The following is a 26,557-nucleotide window of genomic DNA, read 5'->3' as shown; positions in this document are numbered from 1 at the left end:
ATGCTGCTGCTTTTGTTCCTAGCAAGCACTCTCATTGCCCGTGAGTGTGTGAACATTATTGTCATCTTTATCTGTCAAAGTTACACAAAATACTCTTTCATAGCTGCTGAAATGCAGCAAAAGATAAATTCACTTGTTGTTTGTCATCATATTGGTTCGTTCGATGAAACTAAACATTTCTTTACTTTGTAATGACTGTGGAACTCTACCTATATCACGTCAACACACAACTCATATGACTGAGTTGTTATGAACATTACTCAAAAACAAAGCCATTGCTACATAATTGAAGTGTGTTATCTTGTCATAGGTCATTTTTGTAATCGCTGATCAGAGTGATGGCTTGTAGTGATGGGTCGTAAAATTACAGTGTTTTTGCACCTTCAGCATAGATGATTCGGATCTCTATTGTCTTTGAAACGCAGCCCACCAAAGAGGTTTCAGTCTGCAAATCTAAACTCCTTTTGCACCATGTTGACAAACCTTTTTTTCTAAAATGGGTGCTGGGATAGCACAAGCCTGTCTGTCCCAGATAGAGGTGGCTAAATCAGACCAGAATTGGTCCCTATTTAAACATTTGTCTGTGGACCCACGATATATACAAGTTGTACTTAGCAATCTCTATCATGTCGTTTTTTTTTTTACCATACTTACCAGTGGTTTGCCGAAATTCCTTGAATGCCTTAACATAGGAATTCAGTGATGGTATGATCAGATGTCATCAAGTGATTCAATTTCCAGAGTCATAAAAGAGGCAGAAGTCTTTTCTTCTGCTCAGTAAAGTAATGAAACTCAAATGTCAGCTTGAACATTAAAGAGATATAGTGCACTGCAGCGTGTCACTTGCAAGATTTCATGTGTTGTGGGGGTTTATGATATCTCCTTGGTATTCCTACATGGCTCAGTGGTTGCTAGGCTGAGCAAGCTGCTTTTACCTGCAGCTGACGCACTAGTGTGTTTGCTGAGGCAGCCAGACCACTGGCTGGTAGCGGCTATCGTTTACCCGGTCTAGAATGGGAAAACAAAAGCCTTATATTACTTAGCTTAGCTTCAGCATGCTACTTCCCATTATGCCACATTCACTCTGCTGTTTGAAAAAAAAAACAGAGAAATAAGCGAATCAACAAACTATATGTTGATCACAGCTGTATTAAGAGGTAATGACAGAGAGCAGGAGGCTGAATAGAAGTTGACGGCTGATAGCGGCAGCAGACCAGGGGTGTGTAGCAGCAAAGATAACCACTTTCTCTATGAACATAAGATATGACTGATTTAAAAGCATGGTTGTTGTGATCACCCGATAAAACTATGAAGGGATTTGTTTGTTCTGCTCTTAACCAGCGTCTCTCTTACAAGCAACCGAGAAAGGCTGCGGTGGAGTGAAGGCAGTGTAGTGTGGATAACCATCACTGTCAACCATTTCCAGAAAAAATGAACTTAAGCTACTTTATTTCCTCTTAAACAAAGGGTATAAAGAAAGAGGGAAGGAGTTCAGGGTCAGCACAACTAAGCTAGCTCGCTTCTAGGTCCTTCATGCGATCTGCCAAAGTTTACAAGTCATGAGTGAGGGACTAGTGATCACAGATACAACAAATCCTTTTATCGGACAAAATAAAGTGTGTTACCTGAATGCAGAATAAGTCCTTGAATTTAAAAATCCTTTCAGGGTAAATGACAAAGCTCTGAAACAACTCTGGCACAAAATGTGTATAATTACATTCATGCAGACTTTAGGAAGGAGGTTTTGTAGTTTTTACGCAGTTGATATTTTACCTGCTTACAAGGTACACTAAAAACAAAGACTTCATGAAACATTTGGTAACACAATATGCATTAGATATAGATTGAACCTTGCAATAGCTAATGCATTATAAAACAGAAACAATTTATTACCTGCAAGTTGGTGCAGCGCTTGCTGCGACGCCTCACACTCAGTAATTGGGTGTGAAACCTAATTCGCCCCTCAGGGACAAATAAAGATTGAACTGAACTGATATAATTAACATTTAAAAAATTGGCATGAATGGATCTATATGTTTGACATTGACCTTTCAGCATTTTCTTCAGCCTTTGATGTTAATTATTAACACTGGACTCAAATTGAGTTTGCAGAATCTAGTATTTTTATCTTTTGCCAAAAAGAGTTCGTCGTACTCTGTAGTAGTCGTAGTACTTGTTACTCTACTGTGGCTTGTCCACCTCAGCCTGACCAATGTATTGCTTCTAGTGAGTGAAAATTAGCAAATTATCAGAAGCAAAGAGCAGTACAGGAAGCCACCATGCAACAGCTTCTCAGTGGACAGTGACCATCGCCTTCGCCTGTTAATATGATGACAAATTTGTCCTCCAACAGATCCTGTCAGCTGTCGATATTTAGTGTGGATTCAGTGAGTAACTTGATGACAGGCCAAAATCCAACGTGTCTGATGCTGTGTTAAATTTCTCTCAGGGAAGAAATTCTCTTGTTGTGTAAAACGGTGTAATTGTTTTTAGTTAGATCTCGAAGAGTTAACAGAGGGATATGTTTTGAAGGTTACATCAAGGAATTCAGGATTCACATTCTCCAGTTAATTTTTGATTCATGTCATATTATAAAGTCTTTAAAACATGACATTTAACCAAGAGAAATAGGGATGCATGATTTTGGATATTTGATAGGCCAATATATTTATCTAGGGCCATAGCTGATATTTACCAATGTTATCTGTATCAGAAATAAGTTATTGTTTCAAAGTGACAAAAATAGTTCGACATCTAAGTAAATATAGGTCCGGGAACAGATACCCCGTTTGAGAGGACTTGGATCAGGATCAATGCCAAAAAACTCAGGAAATCCCTAGACCTGTAATCTTTCCTGCAAGCCACATTAAGCCTCACAGAGTTTTATGTCAACATTTGGTTTGGTTAATATATACGTATAATTTCAGTGCACAGTAGGGATTCGGCTGTAGTAAAGCTCCAACAATGAGATGCAAATCTGTGGAAATGTGTCAACAAGCATGCAGTAGTCATTCTCACTTGTGTTAACACGATGTACATGTTAATTTCACTTTGCTTAAGCTGACTGTATACTGTGCTCTCAGTTGCAGCAATAATGGGGGCTTTTAGTTCCATCTAATGAGAAATATCCAATTGAATTGTCAATGCAGTGGTACTTGGCCTCACCGTCGATTTATAAAGGAGTTACTATAAGCTCAAGGGGGCGGCATGGCTTTGAGGTAGCGTGGCCATCCAGCAACTGGAGGTTCGCTGGTTTGATCCTCACTTCCCCCGGTGACTATGTCGAAGTATCCTTGAGCAAGATACTGAGCCCCGAATTACTCCTGATGGCACTGCGATGGACCAGCGACCAGTCCAGGGTGAACCCCGCCTCTCACCCAATTGTCACCTGGGGTAGACTCCAGCCCCCCTGTGACCCTTTATGGATAAATGGTGTGGAAGATGGATGGATTATAAATTCAATTTCATCAGAAAGTGTTTTCAACATGCAGCACTCGGAAACATTTAACAGTAGGGGTGAAAAAATCATCTGCTACATCGTTGTATTGATTTATATTCCAATCATCCAACTATATCGATCTGTACTCTGCAAGTTGGCTGTCTGGACGACATATAATGATCTAACATCATTTAAAATGTTATCGATCGGTGGTATCGATACTAGGAAATGACACAATAGATTTCAGCACGGCAGAATTTTTTTTTTTTTTTTACTACTTTTAATGATAAAGAGTTAAAATTACTTGGTGTGGTCTGCCTGTCGATGACGTCATCGCCACACGCCAGCAGCAGCGTAAATTTCAGGACAACAAAACGTTGCATGGCGGATGACAGAGACGAAGCCGGCAAGCGAGAAATTATCAAACCACAGTTATGGTCCAGTGTGTGGACATGCTTTGGCTTTTGCAGAGAGGGAGCTGTTGTAAATAAGTCGCTTGCTGTTTGTAGGATATGTAAAAGCAAAAGTAGCGGGCAAACCTATAGTTAAATCAGACGGAAGATATGTTGATTTTAATTTGACTTTAGGTATTGTTTGATTATTCTGTAGCGAAAGAAAAGCAGAAGTCACAGGTAAAACTACGGTTGAAATGGTGGTTGCACTTACTGGACTGTACTTTTACTGAAAATGTATTGAATATTGAAAATGAGAGCAGAAAAGGTTAACCTCCTGTTAATTCAACCTGAAGTGTTGGTTGCACTTTATTCAAATAAAACATTAAATCCTTTGCCATAAATAGTTGTTTGCTTATTTGTTTATATCCATAATTAATTTAAGTCTGATTTCCATACAAGAAACAAACAGGAATCTAGGAAACTTCACCTGCACTGTCCTGTATCCAGGTATTTATTTCACAGTCACACTGGTAGAATTTTTGGCTAAAAAGTTACTGAATCAATTTCAAGTCACTGAATCGTTTAGGATTGTATCAATCTAGATTAACCAATATCATCTTTGAATCATATCGTAACCACGAATCGTGATACGAATCCAATTGTTGTTAAAATTAATCGTTATGGAAGTCATTCACAAGATGAGGCACGTTGGTTCAGTGTTGTCCCACTGTGTGTTTGGACTTCCTGCCCTGTTGATACTGACAGGTCATTTTTATATCCAGGCTTAAGTGAAGCTTTGTAGATGGGAACACCTTATTAATGACAGCCTTAAAGACAGGTGGCTCAAAGACCTCCACCAGCGCTTCATTCACATGCAGGCGAGAGTTTAAGGTTGGACCATCACTGAGGCTTTGTGTGCTGCGGCAGATTCAAGGCCCCGTGCTTTCACATTTCAAGAAGATATTCAACTGACATTATGTCGAATTTTTTTGTTCCCTAAGGAGCACATATGTTCATAAAATTTTATGATGGTACTGCAGGTCTCAAGTTGCATATTGCCTAGGTGGAAAGAATGTATTTCAGTAGCCCTGGTCAAAGGAATGGCAGGCACTAAATGAAAAGTGATATGGAGATTTCTGTATTGTTGTTTTATACCCCTCAAGATGTTCAGGCTATAGTTTTAAAGAATCATGATACTATATTGATCACTGTGGGGGAGTTAAGTTGCCTCAGGTTTCTCAAAGCAAGGATTGATATCCTCTCTAGATTTAAATTTGGCTCTGAACCAGCCCCGCAAATCCTTCCAATGTCAGTTATATAGGCAAGGTTAACCGCCAGCTCCAGGCAACAGTAAATAATACCACCTCGGAATTGGCTGTGGCAATGTGTGTGTGTTAGCGGTCAGTGCTATTTGTATTGCTCTTACTTAATATTGATTCACTGGCCTGTACTAAGTCAATGCTGTGGATCTACAGAATGAAGATGAAGAGGTCACACAAGAACAGAAATTTCAGCAAAGTAAACCACCAGATAGATTCCCTCACAGGTCTGGAAACTGTCAGTTTGCATTATCTCTATTATAACAGTGCAAATACCACAAATTGTATCTGCATAATAGATAAATAATAAAAACCTGAGGGGGAGAATTGTTTGTCTGAACATTTAAAGGGAGATTGTGTTTTTGTTGCGAAGAGCCATCTATCTTTTAGGCTGTGTGAAGGGGATTATGGAGCTTTCCCTGGCAGCACTGGATGAGTCAACAGATTATTTGCCCCTAAACCTTTTTTTCTCCCCGTGGCCATCTTTATATTATCTTACCACCATAGTAACACTATAATAACAAACACCTTATCATACCAAGCCACTACAGCCTCACAAGTCGAGGGTAGAGACTGAACCCCATGCGTTGATTACTCCAACATTGCTCTGCCCTAATCACTACACTCAACGGTGTTGCTTTTTAATCCCAGCCATTTTGCCAGTTTATGGTCATGTACATTTGTCTGATGACACGTGACCTGTGTGTGCTTTTAAGTTATGATTGGTGGTTTTGGCTCCACACCAATTCAGTCAATTGTCTTCAGTTAATTGTATGGGTACAGATAGTCTTTTTTGTAAGTGACTCAGTATTTACTCTGAACATGATCATTTCCGTCGCTTAAAACTTCAGTCGTGTCATTTCAAATAGGGATGTGAGCAATTCTGTCCTTGATCCCTGCTCTGATTGTCAGGATTCTCCTCTTGAGTAGTCCATATGGACAAAATCAAATCAAATAATATTTTTGACCACAAACAGTGTTGTAGGGGTGACTATTCATGCTTTCACAAAAACGCAAACAAAACAAAACAAAACTAACAGGATCTATATTAAGCAATCAACAGAATTTTGGGTATAATGGCTTAATGGGAAAAGGCATATATTAGAACAGCCAGATCAGGCTGTTGAAATCAGGAAGCTACAACTTGCAGTTCTACATAAAATAGAATGTCTTTATTTCCTTTTTCCTTTATTCTTTGCACAAGCTATACAGTTACATATTTATGCAACTCCTGAGTGTTTCTACTACTAGCTACAATGTTATCTTGTCTTATATCACAGTACTGATTTTGATAGTATCACCAAGTTTTACATTGACAAGTGGAGTGGTGACATCATCACATCTAACCAGTCTATTAATGTCACCAGATATTGGAATGCAATGTAGGCAATAGTCATCCACACACTATATATTTCACATTGATGAGTTAGTTTTACTGCTGTTAACGTAATCAACACATAATAGCAATATATATTATGATTCAAAGTCCTGATCTGTGGTCAGAATTGAGTGCCAAAGATCCTATGAGGAAAGTTTCATATGAGATATTAGATACCCTAGCTATGATAAAGCAAGTATTACCATTTTCTAGCCAGAGAGTGTTGCTCATATTGTGCTCAGTCATTTAATATTGATTTAGTCCAAAATAATGTCATGTATTTTCTTAAAATTTTCAGTTTTTAATTGTCAGTGAATCACATGAAATTGCAGTCAGTATTTTATTAACTTAAGAGTAAAGAGGCCCGATCCACGTTTGCATGTTAATTTTGGCAGATCACTTCACTGAATTTGTCTCAGAGCCACTTACTTTGGAGTATCAACACTCAGCCACCTCTGAGTTGATGGGCCTGATTCCTTTGTGCATCCCTCAGCAGGATTGGTACAGTCAAAACATTACTGAATGAACCACTCAATATTGATGCAGAGTGTTTTTTCTTTTTCATCTGGTCCTTTTCTTACTGTTTGCGTCAGACACCTGGCTGGGTTTTGCATACACTGCCTCCTTGAAGCACTGTTTTAAATCAGCCATCTGCTTTTGTCAAAGCTCAGAAGCCTCTTTTGTGATTCCCTCACCCTCAGCTTATATCGGGCAGTCATTATTCCCTCAGCTGCTTGCACATCATTACACCATTGGCAGTTTTTGTTTTGCTTTGACATCAGCCTGTTCGGATTAGCAGACCTCTCTCACGCTTTTGAAATCTTCTATGTGCTGCAGGATCATTAGGAAGTAAGACTGACTGGGTGTGAGGACTAATGGCTTCCACAAGGTGTGTGTGTGTGTGTGTGTGTGTGTGTGTGTGTGTGTGTGTGTGTGTGTGTGTGTGTGTATGTGTGTGTGTGTGTGTGTGCGTGCGCACGCTAGAGAGAGAGAGAGAGAGAAACAGAGAGAAAGAGATTCTGGGCCAAGGTGAGAAAGGAGCCCAGACAGAACAAATGAGTCTTTTATCCCTCCGCTGCTGTTAAACATTCTCCCCCTTACCCTTCCTCTTATTGCCCCACACTCCCCCCTCAGCCCACCACCACCACCACCAATCCTTGCGGCTCCATTTTGCGTCAGCACCAGCCAAGCAGGCAGCCATTGCACAGAGAGTGGGAAAAACATTGCCGATCTCCTCCCTCTCCTTGACTTTATTCTTTGCCACCCTGCAGCCTTGCCATTTTCTTCCTATGATCTATTCATCCTTTATTCAAAAGAAGTAGTTCTCAAGAGAAGTGTGTGTGTGTGTGGGGGGGGGTCTGTTTTTCAGCAGAGATCTTATCAGTTTCAGCAGTTCACACAGCATCCGTCCCCTCCTGTCCTCTAGACTTTGTGTGCTGCGTAGAATGATTGTACAGTAGTTTGTGGCAGTAACAGATGGCTCTGGATGTATGCATGTGCGCGCGTGCAGTAACATGACTGTGTCTATGACTCTTGTGTTGGATCTAATCTCCTGTGTGACACGGTCATAATCTGGTTAAACCAGACAGCCACAGTTGGCCTCAAGGCCGTTCGGCATTCTAAGAACGTGGCTTGCTGGTCTCATGTGTATGGAGGATGGCAGTATGATAAAGACCAATTATTGTCTGGTGACTCAGCTCATTGCTGTGGCCCCAGGGGGCCAATTGGGGTTCAAGCTCAATAATCACAACAGTTGGCCTTCACTCTGGATTAGTTGTTTGAGAGTTAAATGATTTTTGGATTCACACATCACATGCATGGTAAAGAAGTATGCAATTTGATTTTAGGAATTTCAGTGTCAAGTATGGGAAAAAATATGTGATCATGTATTGGAAATTTAGGATTCAGAACATCCAAAATACAGGAAAATCACATTTAAAGAAACCTTGTTTTTTTTTGTTGAAATATATAATGAAATCAAGTGTAATTTTCTTTTAGAGATGACTAATGTGCAGAAACCTTAAAATGATGTGTAAAAAACCTAATCTGGATTACACTTCCACACAAGCTTTGAACAAATGAAGAAATGAGTGTGTGTCTGCCTCAATAAGACAAAGGCAGACAAACTCGGCACTTGTCCTGACCCCCATGAAGCTCCAGTTGCTGGAAATGTGCATGAATTCACTAGTTCTCTTTCTTATTTTCTGAAAATTGTATCAAACTTTGCAAACACATTGGAATGGAAACCTTTGAAGTGTACTGATGTGGAGTGCAGGATCATGACTCTATATGCTGTCTTGTCATTTTCAGTGATTTGTTACACTTGTTGACAGAACCATTGAGCGCTACATTGGCAGGTCAGCCTCTCTTCAGCTGGAAGACATCATCTTAATGTAACCGAGCACAACTGTGAGAGTACAACAGATGTGTTTCAGTGCAGATTAAGTAAAAACATTGCTACATTTATATGTTAGTTCAATCTTTTATACTTCTGAGTCTCAAGGAAGTCCACACCTTCCTGCTATTTATTGTTTGGGGTATTTCCTGCTGTTGTTGATCACAGGCAGAGCTTTTGCCAGATCTGTAAGTGTATCTCTGCTCATTTAATCCACACATCCCTTTAAATTTATTCTCCGGTTGATTAACTGTGTCTGTAATCTAATTTTGACCAGCAGAGATTTTTCTAGCTATGAAGTTGCTTTGGAAATTCACACTTATTTGCCTGTAGAGTAACCAGGGCGATTTGTTGATATTCTATATTTAAATATACAGTCACATTGAAAAATCAGATGGTATTGTTAAAATTAATGTTTGATTTTAGGGGGAAAAATGCACAACGGTGCACTCCAGGGCAGTGAATGCATTACATCTGCATCGCTGAAGTCACACATCACTTTCATTGATTGAAAATTAAACGTGGGCCAAACTAAACAAAGGAACAATAACCATGTGGTAATGAAGCTGATGTTGGTTTGATATATCATTCATGGCTCATGCTTTAGAGCGTTCCGAGAGACAGGAAACTCACAGTTCTCACTCCAGCAACAGCCACAGCGCTGAGATACCTCACAGCACGCATGCACGTCTTTATTAAATCAAGTGTGACAGTAGCAGACTATTTATGTGTTGGGTATAATGTATGGAGGACATGTTTTATGTTGAAATGAATATACCAATACAAATGGTTACATCTCTTTATGGCTTTGCCCACTGTTGGAAATAATGTGCAATATTCAAACCTATATAGTGTGTGTTTTTCAGGGTAGTAAACTGGCATGATTTATGGACATATTTATTGCAGCTGTTCAGATTACAGAGGAACCAAGTTATCTGTCAGAGTCTTAACAATTATCCTGTGTAAGAACCTTGTTTCTATAAATCTTACCACCAACTTTTATTTGAGCAAAAACATGGCTAGCTTTAAAAAAACAAAAAACAAAAAAAACATCTGTGGTCTATGAAAAATCAGTTACCCTGAACAAGTAGCCTTGTGAGACCATCCGCATCTGGCAGCTCAAAAGTTGAGCTCTGCAAATTTGTCTGGTCCTCTGCTGTCCAGAACCGCCATTAGAAACCATCCATCCATCCATCCATCCATCCATCCACCCATCCATCCATTTTCTACTGCTTGTTCTGTTAAGGGTTGTGGGGGGCTGGAGCCTATCCCAGCAGCTTTCGGGCGTGAGGCGGGGTTCACCTTGGACGGGTCACCAGTCCATCACAGGGCCAACACATAGAGACAGACAACCATTCACACTCACAGCCACACCTAGAGTCAATTTAGAGTATCAATCAGCCTCGTCCCCATTTGCATGTCTTTGGGCTGTGGGAGGAAGCTGGAGTACCCGGAGAGAACCCACACAGGAACAGGGAGAACATGGAAACATAGAAAGGTCCTGTGCCCAAGCTGGGACTCGAACCTGGAACCTTCTTGCTGTGAAGCGACAGTGCTACCCACTGCACCACCGTGTCACCCCCGTTGGAAATCATAAAGTTATTTAACTGATCAGAACTGCATTCTAATTGGTCCTCTGCCTACAACATAATGTAGCTCCTGATGGTGGAAAATTTAATTGTTGCCACTCCTCTGACCGATTTGGGATGTTGTGGTGTTGTTTTACGCTGATTGGCTGAAGGAGCCTGTCTGTCAATGCAAGTTCTCCTCCACCTTTCATAGTTGTTTTAGACAGGACGTGCAGACAAAACTGCAGAGCTCAATTTCTCAGCTCTGAAGATTTGGATGTTCCCAGTGGGCTTCTGCAAGGGTCACAGGTCAATTTAAGGGCACACAGAAAACTGTCCGTCCAAAAGCAGAGTCCACAGAAAAGTGTATTTGTTGTTGTTGTTTTTTACCTTTACAATCTAAATGTATTGTTTTTTTTGCCAGAAATAGTCTTTTATTTTAAGTCATTTTGATGGGGTTAATTGAAAGAAGTTCATAATCAGTGTAAACATAACCTAATTATTACAAGTCTGAACAACCAGCACGGATTTTATCTGCCATTTGAATTTGTCCAACACAAAGAAAACCTGTGTCTTCCCCTGTCATTCCACTTTAAAAGGCTTGTATTGGATACATCACTGTGGAGAAATAGAAAGATAAACTCAGTTCCCTGCTTTCTCCTCTCATACTCTATAGCATGAATAAAACATTTCCTGTATACTGCTGCACCTTTCACACTAACTCAGTTAATAGATAAATCATGTCAAGTCTCAGGGTGTAAGGGAATCGTGTTGCCATGAACTATCAAGCTTTAATCACAGTATTCATGTAGCTATGCACTGACTTAGAGGACATATGGCCTGTCTAAATGGATGAATAGCAGTATCTCAAAAGTGAACACTGACCTTCAAGTAATAAAAAATGGTTTGAGTGTTAAAGCTTTCGCTACACACATTTGAAAGATGCACGCACAGTTTTCCATCTGCATCTGTCCCTCTTGATGATCTTTTTTTTCCCTCTCTGATGTATTTTGCAGATCGTACTGTGAAACAGCTGCTCCGTTGTAATCTGAGTCCGACTAGTAGAGCAAGCAAGAACTATCGTATCTGATTCAGCAGGGTGACAAAAAAAGTTGTCTTGTTTTCTTTATCATATGTTGCATGGATGAGAGACCTCGTTGGCCTGAGTAGCAACATCAGAGTTGAACAATCGACTGGTTGCTGGCCACCCGCCAGCGTGCTTGTAAGAGCAGAACAGATCCTCTTGTTTACTAGTTTGTCTCCAGTGGTTTGTGATAGCAGGCACTGTGCTATTGAATTTAATTCTAGAAGTGCATCCCATGATAGTTTTGAGCGTGACTGTCATCCAGTGTGTAAACCTTTCACGTGTTATAGCTTCATACTGATTCTTTCATGCAAAATTAATATTGTCTTATTGATTTCATGAAACCAAACACTTTCAGTTTAGGTCTTATATTCAATGTGTTCTCTTGAGGTTGTCACATTTTTGATTTATGTATTTAAGGGAGTCATTCACTCTTCAGTATGACCGCACAGATGCGGTGTTAGTTGTTATGCAACTTCTATCAAGGCTGCAATATTTAAGACCTGTTGAACTACTTACTTACTTACTTACTGATAGTACTTATTTACTTTTCGCCTTTTATGTACATTTTTTCCTCCCATTTGTCCTCCAGTTGTACCCTACCAAGCTGCCCTGGTATTGCCTCATGTGAGTCAGTGTTTCTCCAGATGGGGATGTCATGCAGTTCCCTTCAACTTGACTTATTGTACAATAAATAGATATGAATAAGATCATTCTGCTGAACTCCATATTTTGACCATTGTTTTTATATGTGTGTTTGTATACATAAGAAGGCTACCAACGTCTTAGCAAATTGCGCTGCTTTTCTATTTCTGGTTGGGAGGTGGAGTTTTTCACTCACACAGTGGGCCTAGGGCTCTTACGATGTCCTGGGACACTGAAATATTGATTCGGGACAAATATAAATCCTCTTGTGGATGCATGTCAGGAAGAAAATGATTTTCTACTTTAAAATTTTAAACTGAGCCAACTGTCAGCACATATCACTCCCAACAGCGGGTCTGTGCTTGTTTAGTTGACAAGTGCCACAACAAAATAGAAATCTGTGCAGAAATATGCATTGGCTTGCTATCAGTTGGTCCTGCCTTCACTTCCTCTCTCTTCCTGTTTTAATGACGTCTGTGAAGGCCATATAATGTTACAGTGGCAAGAAGCAGTGATAGCAGAACTGCACATGTAGCTGTACTACTTGGTCATGGACTACTTGTCTTACCTTCAGCTGCTGACATGCACTTAACACATACTGAAGATGTCTGGAGAGATATATGGCAACTTGGCAGGTGATTTGGACAGCTGCACACACCCTCTCATGTTGTTATGGTTCACCACTTCTCAAAACAGAACATTTTGACCCTTTTTTGTGTTGGGAAGCACTGATTTTTGCTGCCTACACTAAAGAATTGATTGTAACTCAGCAACATGTATGAGGTATTTCAGTTCTTGGTGTACTCACGGCGCTGTGTGGCTGTGACCTGCCATTTGAAGGATTGACCCTCTCATTTTCCAGTAATGAGATGATCCCTCAGGCCACCAGGTCAACAAGGGTTCTCGTTAACTGAATCTATTTAAATCCGTCTGTGCCCAGCGTTCAACCCTTCATGTCTCTCCGCTATTTTCACTCTGCCTCTCCCTCCTCATAACATCCTAACACTATCATAAAGTGTGGTGGTGTAAGTACATAGAGGAGACCACAGTCTGTGAGGGAAGAGAGGAGATGTGCTATGTGGTTTACAGTTCCAGATAACAGCTGAGACTCATTTGGGTAAAATTCCCCACAAGCTGAAAGCGCCTAGATAAAGGTTTTTTTTGAGAAAATAATGAAAGTGCTTAAATTACCATTGAGGAAAAAATTACTTCATTTGAGGTCTGCTCTTGGCATGTTTCTACGGAAACCAACCCTGTAAAGCCCAGTGGTGTGCAGAGGTTAACATATTTTAACCTTTGTTTATACTTTTTTTTTTTTTGAAGGGGAGGGGGGGGTATTTAGCCCGTCAATAGAATGTGCACGTTTTGATAATTGAAACAGACACACACACACACGCACACACACACAGAACACAGAGGTGAAAAAGTTAATCCTCTTCAGTTTGACCTGAATGTAACATCAGCTCAGCCAGTTTGTGGCAAAGTTAAGCAGCTTTAGCTTGTGCCAGCCCATTACAGCTCTCCAGAACTGTACATTTGCTAAGCCTGCGGCTGTTTTTTTTGTCTGTCTGAAAAAGCTGCAGAGATGTTGAAGGAGGGAACTCTGTGTGACATTGCCCACATGTCATAAAATGTCTTTTTTTGTTTTACAGATATGTTAAGCATTGGAGGTAATTAGGTATTGTATTGTGGCTGAAGATGCTTCTTAGCTGCACAGAAATGTTAACTTTTATTTTTAGTCCACTGCCCACCCTGTGTGGTCAACTCGTAAATTAGTAAGGCCAAGGCTGGATAGAGCCAACACTTTGTGCAACCCAGAGAGAGTAACTGATGTGTGTGTCTCTTACTAAAACAGATAATTTTGTGTTTTATTTGTAGAACCCAATCAAGAAAAGATTTTAGATTTCCACTATGTCCAGATTCAACTCGCTTCCCTCTGAAGTGTCCTATAAGCATCCTTGGGTCTCTTAAAAGGCGCAAAATCAATTAAAATTGTTATCGTTATTGAAGCTCTTGGAGAAGCTGCCAGAGAAATGTTATCTGGCCAGATTATTCTGCAGTGGTTCAAGTGGAAAATAACCTTTTTACATGATTACCTGCAGTCTTGATGAACTTAGAATCTTTAAAGTCCATCACTTAAGAGAGAGAACATGCAAATTCTTCGTGTGTTGTCGGGTTTTAGGAAGTATTTTTTAACTTCTAATGATGGAAGACTTTTTTGTTCTTGATTTTGTTGTTATCTTTAAAAAAAAAGGTTTTTAAATTGAATTTCTGTTGGAACAAAAGATATTTGAACTTTATTTGGGATCTAGTCAGCTCATTTTTGTTTTACTCAACATTAATATAACTTAAAAAGATGAATTAGTTGCCATGCTACAAAGTAGTATCATTATACTGTAAGCTTGACAGAGAAATGAAAATGTTTGTGAGAAAAACTATGATTTGTCTTTGCAACCCTGACTCCCAAATTACACTTATGCTCCATCCATTTCAACCACGTTGTTATTCGCACGTCTGTGCTTCAGGGGATTTTCTATTTAGGCCTTCAGTTGTGTTGTTAATCACGTGTGTTTCGCTGCATTTTTAATTAAACTGTTTGGCGGCCCTGACACTGTCTTCTTCCTTTGAGGTTTGTGTGAGACATAAACCTGAGGCAACAAGCACAATAAAAACCAGCTAATTGTGTATTATAGTGTGATTAACACGACACTCAAACCTTGTACTTGCATCAGTTAAACAAAGCAGACTGTGAACCTGCTTTTCTGTTTGACCTTTACACTTCTTCACTCTCAGTGAAACATGAATCAATGAATGTTAATATTTTGAGTGCAGTGTGAGGGTAGATTAGTCACTGTCACGTTGTTTTGTGTCATTTTTATTTCATAGATTGACTGCAATTTTACAAAGTTAACATGTTTTTTTTTCCTGGGTCATTTTACCAAGATCCTTGTGTGAGTTTCCTGGGTTTCTATTTTATTTTAGCATATCCTGCTTTGTTTTGTGCAGTTGAAAACCTGTTTTATTAACATATTGCTTACATGCTTGTCCCCAGTGGGAAGTGGTTTTACCCAGCCTTATGTAGCAGGGGCTCATATCCTTAAACATTGACTGTACAGACTGAAATAGCAAAGGTGCCTCAATTAGTGTATGCAGAACATACAATATTTATAATATCTGAGTCTTTCTTTTTGCCTCTTCTGATGTTATCAGCATTGACTGCAGTTTTTTTTGGTTTCATTTTATTACTTGAATGCTGTGCAGTTAAAGCCCACAGTATTGGAAACATGGAGTTAATACACTCTGCACTCTCTCGAGATAAGGGCCAATTATAGCAGATGCAGCACAGGTTATGGTTGTCAGAAGAATCGGCCAGTAGGGACAAGGAAGGGGTGTGTGTGTGTGTGTGTGTGTGTGTGTTAAGATGCATATTTGCAACACCAGCTCTTTCACTGAGCTAGTCAGGGCAGGATACAGATGTGCCATCACCCAAATATACCTGGGCAGCCGTCCCTGCGGAGTTACTCACCTCTAATGATGTCCTCAAAATGACTTGATTCCTCAGATGAAGCCAGGACAGTTCAGTGACTGTGCACAGATTAAACTGCGGACTATATGATTAATGTGTAACACTGGAGCTTGTCAAATTTATAGTCTTTTTTCCCCCTATGCCTCCTGGCAGCCATAGTTGAAGTATTATTCTGACAAATGATGCTGAGTCATGACCAGCCGCTGTGGTTGTAGTGCAACTGACCCTGTGAAAAGGAATGGGCAAGAGGAAGCTGTCTTTGCTGCTAAAACCATACAAACAGTTTGTTACATCAGTGGCCGCTAACCTGTCAGTGTTTGACACATTTAAAGTAGATCTGTCGATTACCAGATGTAATGAACTTCCAAGGTGTAGACCGCTTGTTTTCACCATTTCTTTCTGGAAATTGCTGAAGAAACAATGTTAGGCACACATTGCCTGGCCAGTTACACTGCTGTCTTTAGGAGTTGTCTCTAAAGCCATGCTTGCTTCCAGTTTTTCAGTGATTTAACTCCCATCAACAGATCAAAATAATGGGAGAGTGACAACGTTATGATACAGTTTGGCACAAATCATAAAAGCTATATTGACTAAATGATGATTCTCCCGTGTGACTCTGAGTTGGGCAAGCCTAAGTAGCCAGTTTTCCGTCTAAAAGTAAAAAATAAAACCAGAGCTGAAATTTGCAAAAGAAATGGAAAATAATGCTTGTTTCCATCCAGTATTATGTGAATATCAGTAATTGGTTCACAGAGATAAGCAGTAGGTAGCACATTTCCTGTCTGCTGATACAGAAGATGAAGGTGTAGCCCCATGCTGTATTCTAGAGCGCGGCAGTCAAATCACAAATAAATACTGTTACAAATGATGGAAACCAAAAGTATTGGATGGGTATAAATATTGTTAGTGGACAATGTCACTGGCAAATTTAAAATGAATATTTCAGGTTATGTGCTCTTGGAAGTGTTCTAGTAACTGTCTTCACCGTCATATGATTGAGGTATGTTATCCTTTATTGGTTGAATCTGTTTCCACTGAATTCATGCTTTATCTTTAATTGATACACCAACTTTTCCACCCCCCTCGAAGCATGAAATCCTTTTTTCCCCACCTTTTGATCTTTATTCAAATGTTTTTTTTTTGTTTACTCTGTTTTTTTTAATGCGCAAATTCAAAATGCGCAAAAAAAGTTTTGTGGAAGCGCACCTACTGTCAAGTCGTACTTTTATGTTGCCATGATGATGTTGACCCACTTCCTGTTCATATGATGTGATTCTATAGAGATGAAAGGTTCTATTTGAGCATGCCATTCGCCACAGTTGTTCTGTGAAATTGCTGTTTTATTTGTTTGCCTTGAGCCAAATTCATATTTCTGAAATAATAACTCCAGATTATTCTATTTTCAGCCAAAGCTCTCACAGCTGCTGGCTTTGATATAACCATGAAAGAAAGGAACTGAAGTGAGAAATGCTTTGCGAAACCAAGTTTATGCATTTCAACCAAGTTTCTCAACACAAAGGACTGTGGCATTGAAACTGACATATTACTTTTCAATGGGATTTATTGAGGAAGTGCCTCTGCAGTACGAGATAGATTTGTGCCTTCATTACATTTAAAGCAGTTATTTTCATGCCCTTTCATTGGACTTGTGATCAGAGATGCACCAATTCTGATTTTTTGTTACACTTTTTTTTGTGACTGGCCAATACCGATTTTTTTGACGATTCAGATTTTAGATTCAGATCTATACCTGACAGAATGTAAAAACTTAAAAAATCAACCTTCTTCAATGGGAACTTTCTATTTTCTTAATAGCAGAAAATGTTACTCATACAGTTTCCCCCAAATTGCACTAGGTGACTGTATTTTACATAATCAAACAAATGAATGAATAAATAAAGTGCTCTCCTACTGAAAAGAGGAACAAAAACAAATTCTTCTGAAAATGAGTTGCTGTTTATCCAGCTGTATCTGAATATCTTTGACTTATCGAACAGAAAAGTTGAACGCACCAGCCAATGAAGGATAGGAAAGTCTGCAGGCTAGGTCTTGTGTCTGAGCTCAGAACTTGTATTTTCCACATGGCACAGCTCAAAACTCCAGCTACTTGTAGATCCCCAGCGGCTTTGTTAACTTGCCCGGATTCTGCTGATTTTTTTGTTGTGTCTTGATTTATGTGTTTCTATTATGTGCATGTGGAGAACTTTTTCATATCGTGTCCTTTTTAGGTCTCTATTTGTGATTGGAAGCGTGCACATTGTTGTTGTTTTTTGAAAACTGACCAGATATGCTATGCCATTCCCGTGGAGATTTCTTCTGTGGCATGATCTGCTCTGTGCAGATTGATGCGCTGTCTGTCAAAACTAGATCACCACTATTCACGGCAAGGAGGTGTGCCAGCAAGTGACCAACGAGAAATATGTGATGCCTAACATGTCGGTTACCGGTCAGCCTGGGCATGCTGAAAACCAGCTGATTCCAGTCCCCGGCCAATTGGTGCATCCCTACTTTTGATGTGACGACGGAGATGCGAGGCACCTGCGATGTCAGTGTTGTTAATGTTGGATAGAGCTACAGTTGTTCATACGGCCTCTATTAGTGAATTAGCTGGAAATGATTCACGGTGTTGATATGATCCGCATAGCTTTCATTTTTGGCATCAGCAACCTGCCATTCGTACTTTGTTTTTTTGTTTTACTTTGTTTTCTCCTGGCATTGCTTTCTCTCTGTGATTGACTTCCACTTCCTCTCTCAAACAAAACCAGCCTATTCCTGTTGGAAGTGGCGGAATTGATTTTGTGCCAACGAACTATCATAAAAAACAAGTGTGGATAATTTTGACTTTGAAATATTCAAGTTGTTTTCTGGAAACAAGATGATCACCCATGAAATGTCCCTAATCTTTCAATCCACATCCAGAGATGCTTTGTTTTCATTCCTCCAAATCCTATTTTTCTGCATGGTGAAACAAAACCACAGCACTTCCATAAATGAGGGATATCATGTCATCTTAATAACCATTCTACACTTCTACAATTTCATTTGGCAGACGCTTTTGTCCAAAGCGATTTACAACACAAGCAAGAATTTAGACTAGAGGGAAGCCCCAGTAAGTACGACAAAGTGCTTCAAGTTTGATAACAAAAATATGTGAGGAGTTGGTAAGCTTTGTTTACAGAATCTTGTTTACAGTATCTTGTGTAGCTACAAATGAGATTCTTACTAAGATATAAACACCACTGTAACTTCTCCACTTTCTCTCCCGTTACTGGATTTAGTAGATTACAACTAAAATTAGAACAATGTCACTAGTAGAATCAAACGATTCTCAGATTGGCCTCCTGTCTCCATTCAGCCAATCAAAAATATGCCCATAACCACCAGGCGTATGACCCAGTTACTATAGCAACATTGGCCTGCCTCCTAGAGAACATATCATGCATGTTAAGTGGTTCTCAGATGCTTGCTCGTTGTCTCTCTGTCTTGCGCTCTCCCTTAAGTAGACACACACACACACACACACACACACACACACACACACACACACACACACACACACAGAAGATGAAGTCACTCAGCCGACCTCAGACAGTTAACACAAGGGTTTGTTTTAGTGCCTTTGAGGCAGCTCTCATAACTGCTCTGCCTAACCTCTGGTGTGTTTGTCTGCTTTAGCAGGAGCGGACACTGTTACACTAATTTTTATATCCTCCTCTGCTAAGGTGGTGACAGTTTCAGTGGCATTTGTCTGTATGTAGGTTTTCATAATAACTTCAAAGCTGATTTTCACCAAACTTGGTGAAATGATGTACTATGAGCTAAGGAAGAATCTTTTAAATGTTGGAGCAGAGTGGACATAGCGCCACCTGGTGGCAAAAGGAAATCAAATATTTGTTTTTTGTTTCTACACTTTGATGTGCTCCTCCGAGTGAGTCCACAAGATTTATCTCATATTGTGTCGGACACATCTTAAGAACCTTGGTGATGATGGTGAGGACTGTGTGTGAGTGAGTGAGCGTTCATTATTCAGCAGTGTTACTTCAGTGAAGGTGTTCAATTTTAATATTTCGCCATGGGACTTGAAACTGTATTCACTGCACTGAGATCTTTTTCAAAGTTTGCACCTTTGATGAGTGTCTAGAAGACGTCTGCAGGATGAACTCAAGTCATAATGCCACCTAGTGGTTACAGGAAGCAAGTGTGATATCCATCCATGTATCCATTTTCTTCTTCCGGGTCGGGGGGGGGGGGGGGGCTGGAGCCTATTCCAGCAACCTCCGGGTGAAAGGCAGGGTTCACCCTGGACAGGTCGCCAGTCCATCACAGGGCCAACACATAGAGACAGACAACCATTCACACTCACAGTCACACCTACGGTCAATTTAGAGTATCAATCAGCCTCGTCCTCTCTTGATGTCTTTGGACTGTGGGAGGAAGCTGGAGTACCAGAGAGAACCCACACAGGAACAGGGAGAACATGCAGACTCCACACAGAAAGATGTGTGGAGTCTGCTCCAGCTGGGGCTTGAACCTGGAACCTTCTTTCTGTGAGGTGACAGTGCTAACCACTGCACTGCCATGCTGCCTAAATCTGATATAACAAACAAAATTGATATTACATCAAAATTCAACATTTTTATCTTCACTTGATGTTACAGCATCATATTAAATAGCATGTGTCCTTCTGCGCCACCTTGTTGACACATGGACTGATATTTGCACCACATTGTACATGCTGGTCTGCTCCATCATGCAAAATCCAGTTACCTGATTTCACAACTCTTGCACTCTGTGGAATAGCCACACACTCCAAGAGGTGCAGGGGTGCGAGAGCCCACTCATTACTGTGCTTTGTGCTTTTATGTCCTTCAAGACACACGAAGCTCTAAATATAATAAACCTGTTTAATTGAGCAAAAAGACCTAATGTTGGGGCCCTGAGGGAGTATTGTGGACTCTCTGTGTGAAGTGATTTTGACAGTCTTTTATTGATCCAGCCTTAATATATTCCTTTCCAGCTGTAAAAAACAGCAACAAAAAACACACACACACACACACAGATTTATGCATTCCTAATGGAAATTCTAGCAACTACAGTAACTTCTACTTCACTCCAAAACCACAGCTTTTCAATAAAACGTCAATTTGGTGCCATGATTTAAAAATGCAAAGAGGCTCAATGGCTTCACTTTGTCTTTAAAAAAAAAAACTACCTTTACTCTGTTATCTAATACAAGACCAATAAATCCACATCACATTTATGAAAGCTGTTATGTTTATGTTCCCCGTAAACTGAAAGCAGTTTCGGTTTACTGCGCCTCTCTGTTAGAAATGAAAAGTGTTTCTAATACTTAGTGGACAATAATTCTAAACTCATGTTGATACCCAATTTTATTACAGCACAAGATCTCTATTCCTGTTCCACAGCCTGTGTGATGAAACTCACCCAGCACACATTCACTCACCTAGTTACACCACCTGGAATGCGAGGGCACACGTGTTGAATCTGCCCCCTAACATCCACCAGCCTTATAACTGTTCATAATTCACACACACAATTTAGCTGTAATGGTGGGGTGTGTCATGATTGTTGTAAGAGACAATTTGAATGACTGTTATTGAGATAGAGTATTGTGTTTAGTACAAGACCAGGCATAAGTTCTGTCTTCAGTTAACAATTTAACCGAAAAAAATTCACTCTTCTCATTGAGCAACGGTGAACGCTGTTGATTCAGACAAATCCCTGGCTGTATTTCCCTTTGACAGGTTGCCTTGTTTTCTTCAAAGTGTTGATTTGCATTTTTCACATGGATGCAACACTTGCTTCTCACCTGCATCTGAAGCATTTTCATATTGTGAGAGACCTGGATATTAAACATGACACACACTCTTGTAAATAAAAATCCTTCCCCCAACTTCACACTCGTAAAATTACCTTTCAAGGTACTAGGAAACCTGAAAGAAGATGAAACCTTAGTGGTGCAGAGATTGAAAACTCGTCGTCTCTTGTCTGGCTCATGGAGGAATGCTTTTTGTGCCACAGATAGCAGTAATGCAGTTGGCCACTGAGGCAAATTGGCAGTAATGTCTACTGATTGTACTCTGATTCCTGCTCTTGTTGCATCAATGTTAATCAGCTCAGTATGAAGTTGGATTCTTTTATCACTGCATCTTGACAATATTGAAGAAGTCTCTGATATTACAAAAAAAAAAACCTTCATATTTTACAACAGGGCGGCACGGTGGTGCAGTGGTTAGCACTGTCCCCTCACAGCAAGAAGTTTCTGGGTTCGGATCTTTCTGTGTTGAGTCTCCATGTTCTCCTGTTCCTGCGTTGGTTCTCTCTGGGTACTCCGGCTTCTTCCAACAGTCCAAAGGCATGTAATTGGTGACTAGGCTGATTGAGTGTGACTGGTTGTCTGTCTGTATGTGTTGACCCTGCGATGGACTGGCGACCTGTCCAGGATGAACCCCGCCTCTCGCCCATAGCCGCTGGGATAGGCTCCAGCCCCCCCCCCCCCCCCCCCGGAAACCCTTAACAGGAATTAGCGGAAGAAAATGGATGGATGGATGGATTTTACAAGAGCAAAAATACAATTGACATGTGAAATATAAATGTAATAAAAAAATGACACAGCTCAGCATTCCTGACCACGCTACTTTCAAATCTGTCAGATCCCTGTCATGTTCATTGTGCAACTCCTGCCATCGATCTGTCAGGTGGTTTCAACATCTCACGATTGATTGGTGACAGGATTACAGGATTACAACATCATCCACAAGAAGTAGTTCCAGACCAAAGTCCACATATCACAAGAACACTGGAGACACAGATTTACCTGCACCTCTGATCTGGAGCTTTTGATGTTGAGCTCAAAAAAACTTTTTGACGAGTGTAAAATAAGAGCTTGAATCTTGTATTGTGGTTGTGAACTAGGAAAACCTGAAAGGCTTAACCTGTATAATTCATAGCAGTTTTTTTTCCTAATACACTTTTTTTTTAATAAGGATGGATTAAGGGCATTTGCTGACATTTGTGCTAGTGGATGCATTTAGCTGGGAGTTGCAGGATGAATACGAATGGCCGTTTCTATCATATCCTCCAAAATCAAGGAATAGTTGAAGACACTTGCTGCAAATTATTCATAGCTTCCTTTTAGAGTTGCAAGCACGTGTGTGTGTTTGCATGCGTGCGTGTGTGTGTGTGTTTGAGTGAGACAGATAGAGACAGGGAGAGAGAGTGAGAGCACGAGAAGGGGATAGAGCACCCTTTTATCAAGAAAATTAGAAAAGCCATTGTGGATTGAAGATTATAAAGTCAATAATTGGTTGAGCTGGAGACACACACACACATACCCTTGCCCTCTTTCTTACTCGAGCTCAACATGACAGAATAACTGATTCAAATGAAGGTTGCCCCTGTCTCTTTGGGGAAAGATAATCTGATGATGAAAGGAACTGAGAGGCATGTTGGGGTAATAATAAGTACAAGCCGTTGAGACGTTACAGTGTGTGTAGTAGAGGGGAGAATTAATAGGCAGGATCATGGTGAAGTTACATAACAAGGGCAAACCTGCCTTTAATGTTGTTTGCTGTCAGTCTGAAGCTGCCTGACTATTTTTAATCTCTTACTACTGATTGCTCATCAGCCACTTATAAATGAGTACTCATTGTTACTCAGTTCTTAGTTACTGGAATGAAAATATAATCTCACTTGGTGCATGTGTCTTCTTGAATAATGTGCAGTGTTTTAGTAGGATTAATCTGAAAATTAAAATTCATCAAGGCGCTGAGAGTGCAGACCTCTTCCAAAATCAATAGCTTACTCTCAAATTTACTTTTATCAGGATCCACCCAAAATCCCACCATCAACTGATATTAACACTGTGAACATGTCTGAACTTTGCTATGAGAGTGCATAAATATCCTCTGAGCAGTTTGTGACTTTGTGGGGGGGGGATGGTCCTCTTCCGAGGTCCCGTCTGCCTTGAAAATCTGCCCTGAGAGTTTTGGTGTAGTCCTGCTGAAGAAAGCTACGAATGAACAACATTAGCAGAGATTATGATTAGTGTCAGAGATAAAACTAAATGGAGAGATGAGAGATGAACACTAGCATGCTTCATCATTGTGCTGTCAATAGTTACTGTATGTCACTACTCTCTTCTGCACAGGCTGTGGTTTTTTCTCTCCCCCAAATATGCTTTAAATTTTGTTCCATTTATAGCTGTTTGTTGGCAGGATATCCAGTCTCTCAGGAATTTGCTTTATGTCCCAATTCAAATGATCCTGCTTCTGGTGTGTTATAATGTTGCGCTAAACTTAAAGGTTTACTTTTGTTTAGTATGACGCACAACCATAAGTAGTATATTTGTTCCTCTTTTAGTTTGATGCTGCTTTAACCAAGCAATCTATACTATAGTTAGACAGCTTCATAATTTTTTCTGAAAGAGGTTTATCTGTGCATGAGATCGTAGAGGATGAATAAACAGTGCATCATTAAAGTATAGTTTGAAAATTCTTAAATGCAGTACATTATTCTTAATATTGCTTTAAAAAAAATGGTGCTTTGCTTTTTTACATTGTCTGTTAAGTTCATATATATGCTATCTTTTATGTCTTCAAGAGTTTATTTTCCTGGATGTCACCTGGTTTTAGTCATGATACCTTAACTTTTATTGCTGCGGTTTCCGAGTTTATATATAGAGAAAGACATTTCTGAGGTTGACAGAATTAATTCAGAAAGAAGGTGGATTTTCCTGCTCTTCTGTTGCTGATAACATTAGTTCCCTCAACATTTAAATGTGCAGCAGCTGTGCCAGCAGGCTTCTCCATTCTTGATCTGACGTCTGTGCTGCAGGAATATCAAGTGCCAACATCGACAGGAAGCTCAAGCAGGTCAAAATCCCAGCTATTGAAACCCTTTGCACCCTCTCCCTTTTGAAGTTTCAAGGTGGAAGTTTGGAAAAGACTTATTCAAGAATTTTATCAGATTTTCTTGAAACACCAAACAGAGTTACAGACTTTGAACAAAAATAAAAAGGTTTTCTGCATGTACGGTTCAGAATCGTCCGTTCCCCTGCAGCCTCTTCTCACAGTCTTCAGATGTTCAGATGACAGCCTGGCTGTGTGAGAACAGTAATCCAGGCAGTGTGTGTGTATGTGTGTGTGTCTCTCCTGCTCATGCTATTCCACAGTACAAACACTGTGTGGAAGACAGTATTTAAATACACACTCTCTTAGCCTGCCCCCTACTGTTGCCCAGACCTACTTTCAAACACACACATATACACTCACACACACTCTGGGGAAAATACTCCTCTAAAACACTTAACAGATGAGTAGAACTAGAATGGAAGTTAGCTCTGAGTTAATGTAGGCTTTAGTGGTTTTTCTAAGCCTGATTTCCTCATTTAAAAGCCAATTATGCAGTTTGGAGATAGACTTAAGGAAGACAACTTTGTGGATCATACTGCCCCTGGTGGATTTGTGTGGTATTGCACCAACTTTGGTCTTTGCTCTCATTAGCATATAAAAATGCAGACAACTGTTGTTATAATAATCAAGCTGCTTGTCTTCTGAGCGAATATGAACCCTTGCTGTCAGCTTTAGCTGCGAGACACTGTTTCAGGGGGTTTGAATCATTTGTGGCACCTTAGAATTTTCACAATATTGGCCATATTTTATTATAAATCATTTATTTCCATCCTTTGTCACTTCTTTCACCTCTTTTTTTTTTTACGAGAGAGGAATCATTTTTCTGACAGCATGTGTTTGGCCTTTTTTCCCTTCTCCTTTCAAATGTGTCACACTTTGTTGTGCTGCACTTGATTTACTCTTCACAAGGAATGTACTTCATTTATAAATGGAGATAATTTAACAAAAATAAAGTCTCGGAAATGTAACTCAAAGTGTTTGTCAGCAACACTCCTATGAACAAATCCCCCCTGCATGTCTCACAATTTTTTTTGCTAGTGTAGTTCTCAAAGTGACCAGTTGGTGTCCTCCTCTCCCCATTTTAACTTACACCTTTTCTATCAGAGTGAAAGATTGAACTCTCCCTCTCTGTTTACAGTCATATATTACATATCAGACATCATTTAACAAATCAGACATCAGCAGACTGTTTATGCAACAATGCTAAACTTGCTTGTTCACCAGTGTTACTGCAACCCCTTACTAAGAGTTGTTTCTTGATATTTTTGAAATGCAAATCTTGATAATCATCTGCTCTGTTTTTTTTGTGTTTTTTTTCAGGAGCCGAAGACAGTTAAGTGCCAGTGTGTGGTCATCCCTGTCCCTCCAGACCTTCCCCCCCATCTGAGCTGCTGCCTTTTACCTTTGCCTTTGGACCTAAAACACACTCCGTCCTGAAGAGACGCACACACACACATTTGGACACCTCGCTGCCACCCCAGATCTTCCAGGATGATCACCTCAGAGCTTCCTGTCCTACAGTGAGTTAGACAAATTGAATCCCCAATTTAAAACGTGCTGCATGCTAAACCTTTGTTCTTGAGTGCATGAAATCCCTATTTTGCCACTTTATATGTTGTATTTGCTCTGAATGTAAATAGTTTCATCCTTTATTTCGCTCTCTCAGGGACTCATCCAATGAGTCTGGAGCAACAGATGCAGGGTGCTTAAGCATGAGCATTGGGGAGATTGAAGATCAAGAGGTGAAAGGCAAGAAAAAGAGAGGGAGGCCTGGAAAACAACCTCAGGTAGGAGACTGTCTGTGTTGTGTGTGTTGAGGAAGTGAAATAGTCAAATTTGTGTTTATGTATGTGTGAGAGTGTTTGTTCTTTCCTG

The 26,557-nt window shown here is 40.1% G+C and overlaps 1 protein-coding gene across 1 annotated transcript in view; it reads left to right on the top strand.

Moving 5' to 3' along the window:
• The window catches only part of stag1a (STAG1 cohesin complex component a), a 47,699-nt gene that overhangs the window by 4,978 nt on the left and 16,164 nt on the right, over positions 1-26,557 (top strand). The window contains exons 2-3 of the mRNA XM_086182108.1: positions 26,003-26,202; positions 26,349-26,469. Of these exons, the coding sequence (XP_086038234.1) occupies positions 26,174-26,202; positions 26,349-26,469 (150 nt within the window). The 5' untranslated portion in view covers positions 26,003-26,173. The remainder of the gene's footprint in view (positions 1-26,002; positions 26,203-26,348; positions 26,470-26,557) is intronic.

The sequence above is a fragment of the Aulostomus chinensis genome, chromosome 17 (genome assembly GCF_037954235.1).
Source record: "Aulostomus chinensis isolate RoL2024-O1b breed Wild chromosome 17, RoL_Achi_v1.0, whole genome shotgun sequence".
In the NCBI taxonomy this organism is placed as follows: domain Eukaryota; kingdom Metazoa; phylum Chordata; class Actinopteri; order Syngnathiformes; family Aulostomidae; genus Aulostomus; species Aulostomus chinensis.
Note: the sequence above shows the minus strand (reverse complement) of the source record. Positions and strands in the feature narration are given on the sequence as shown.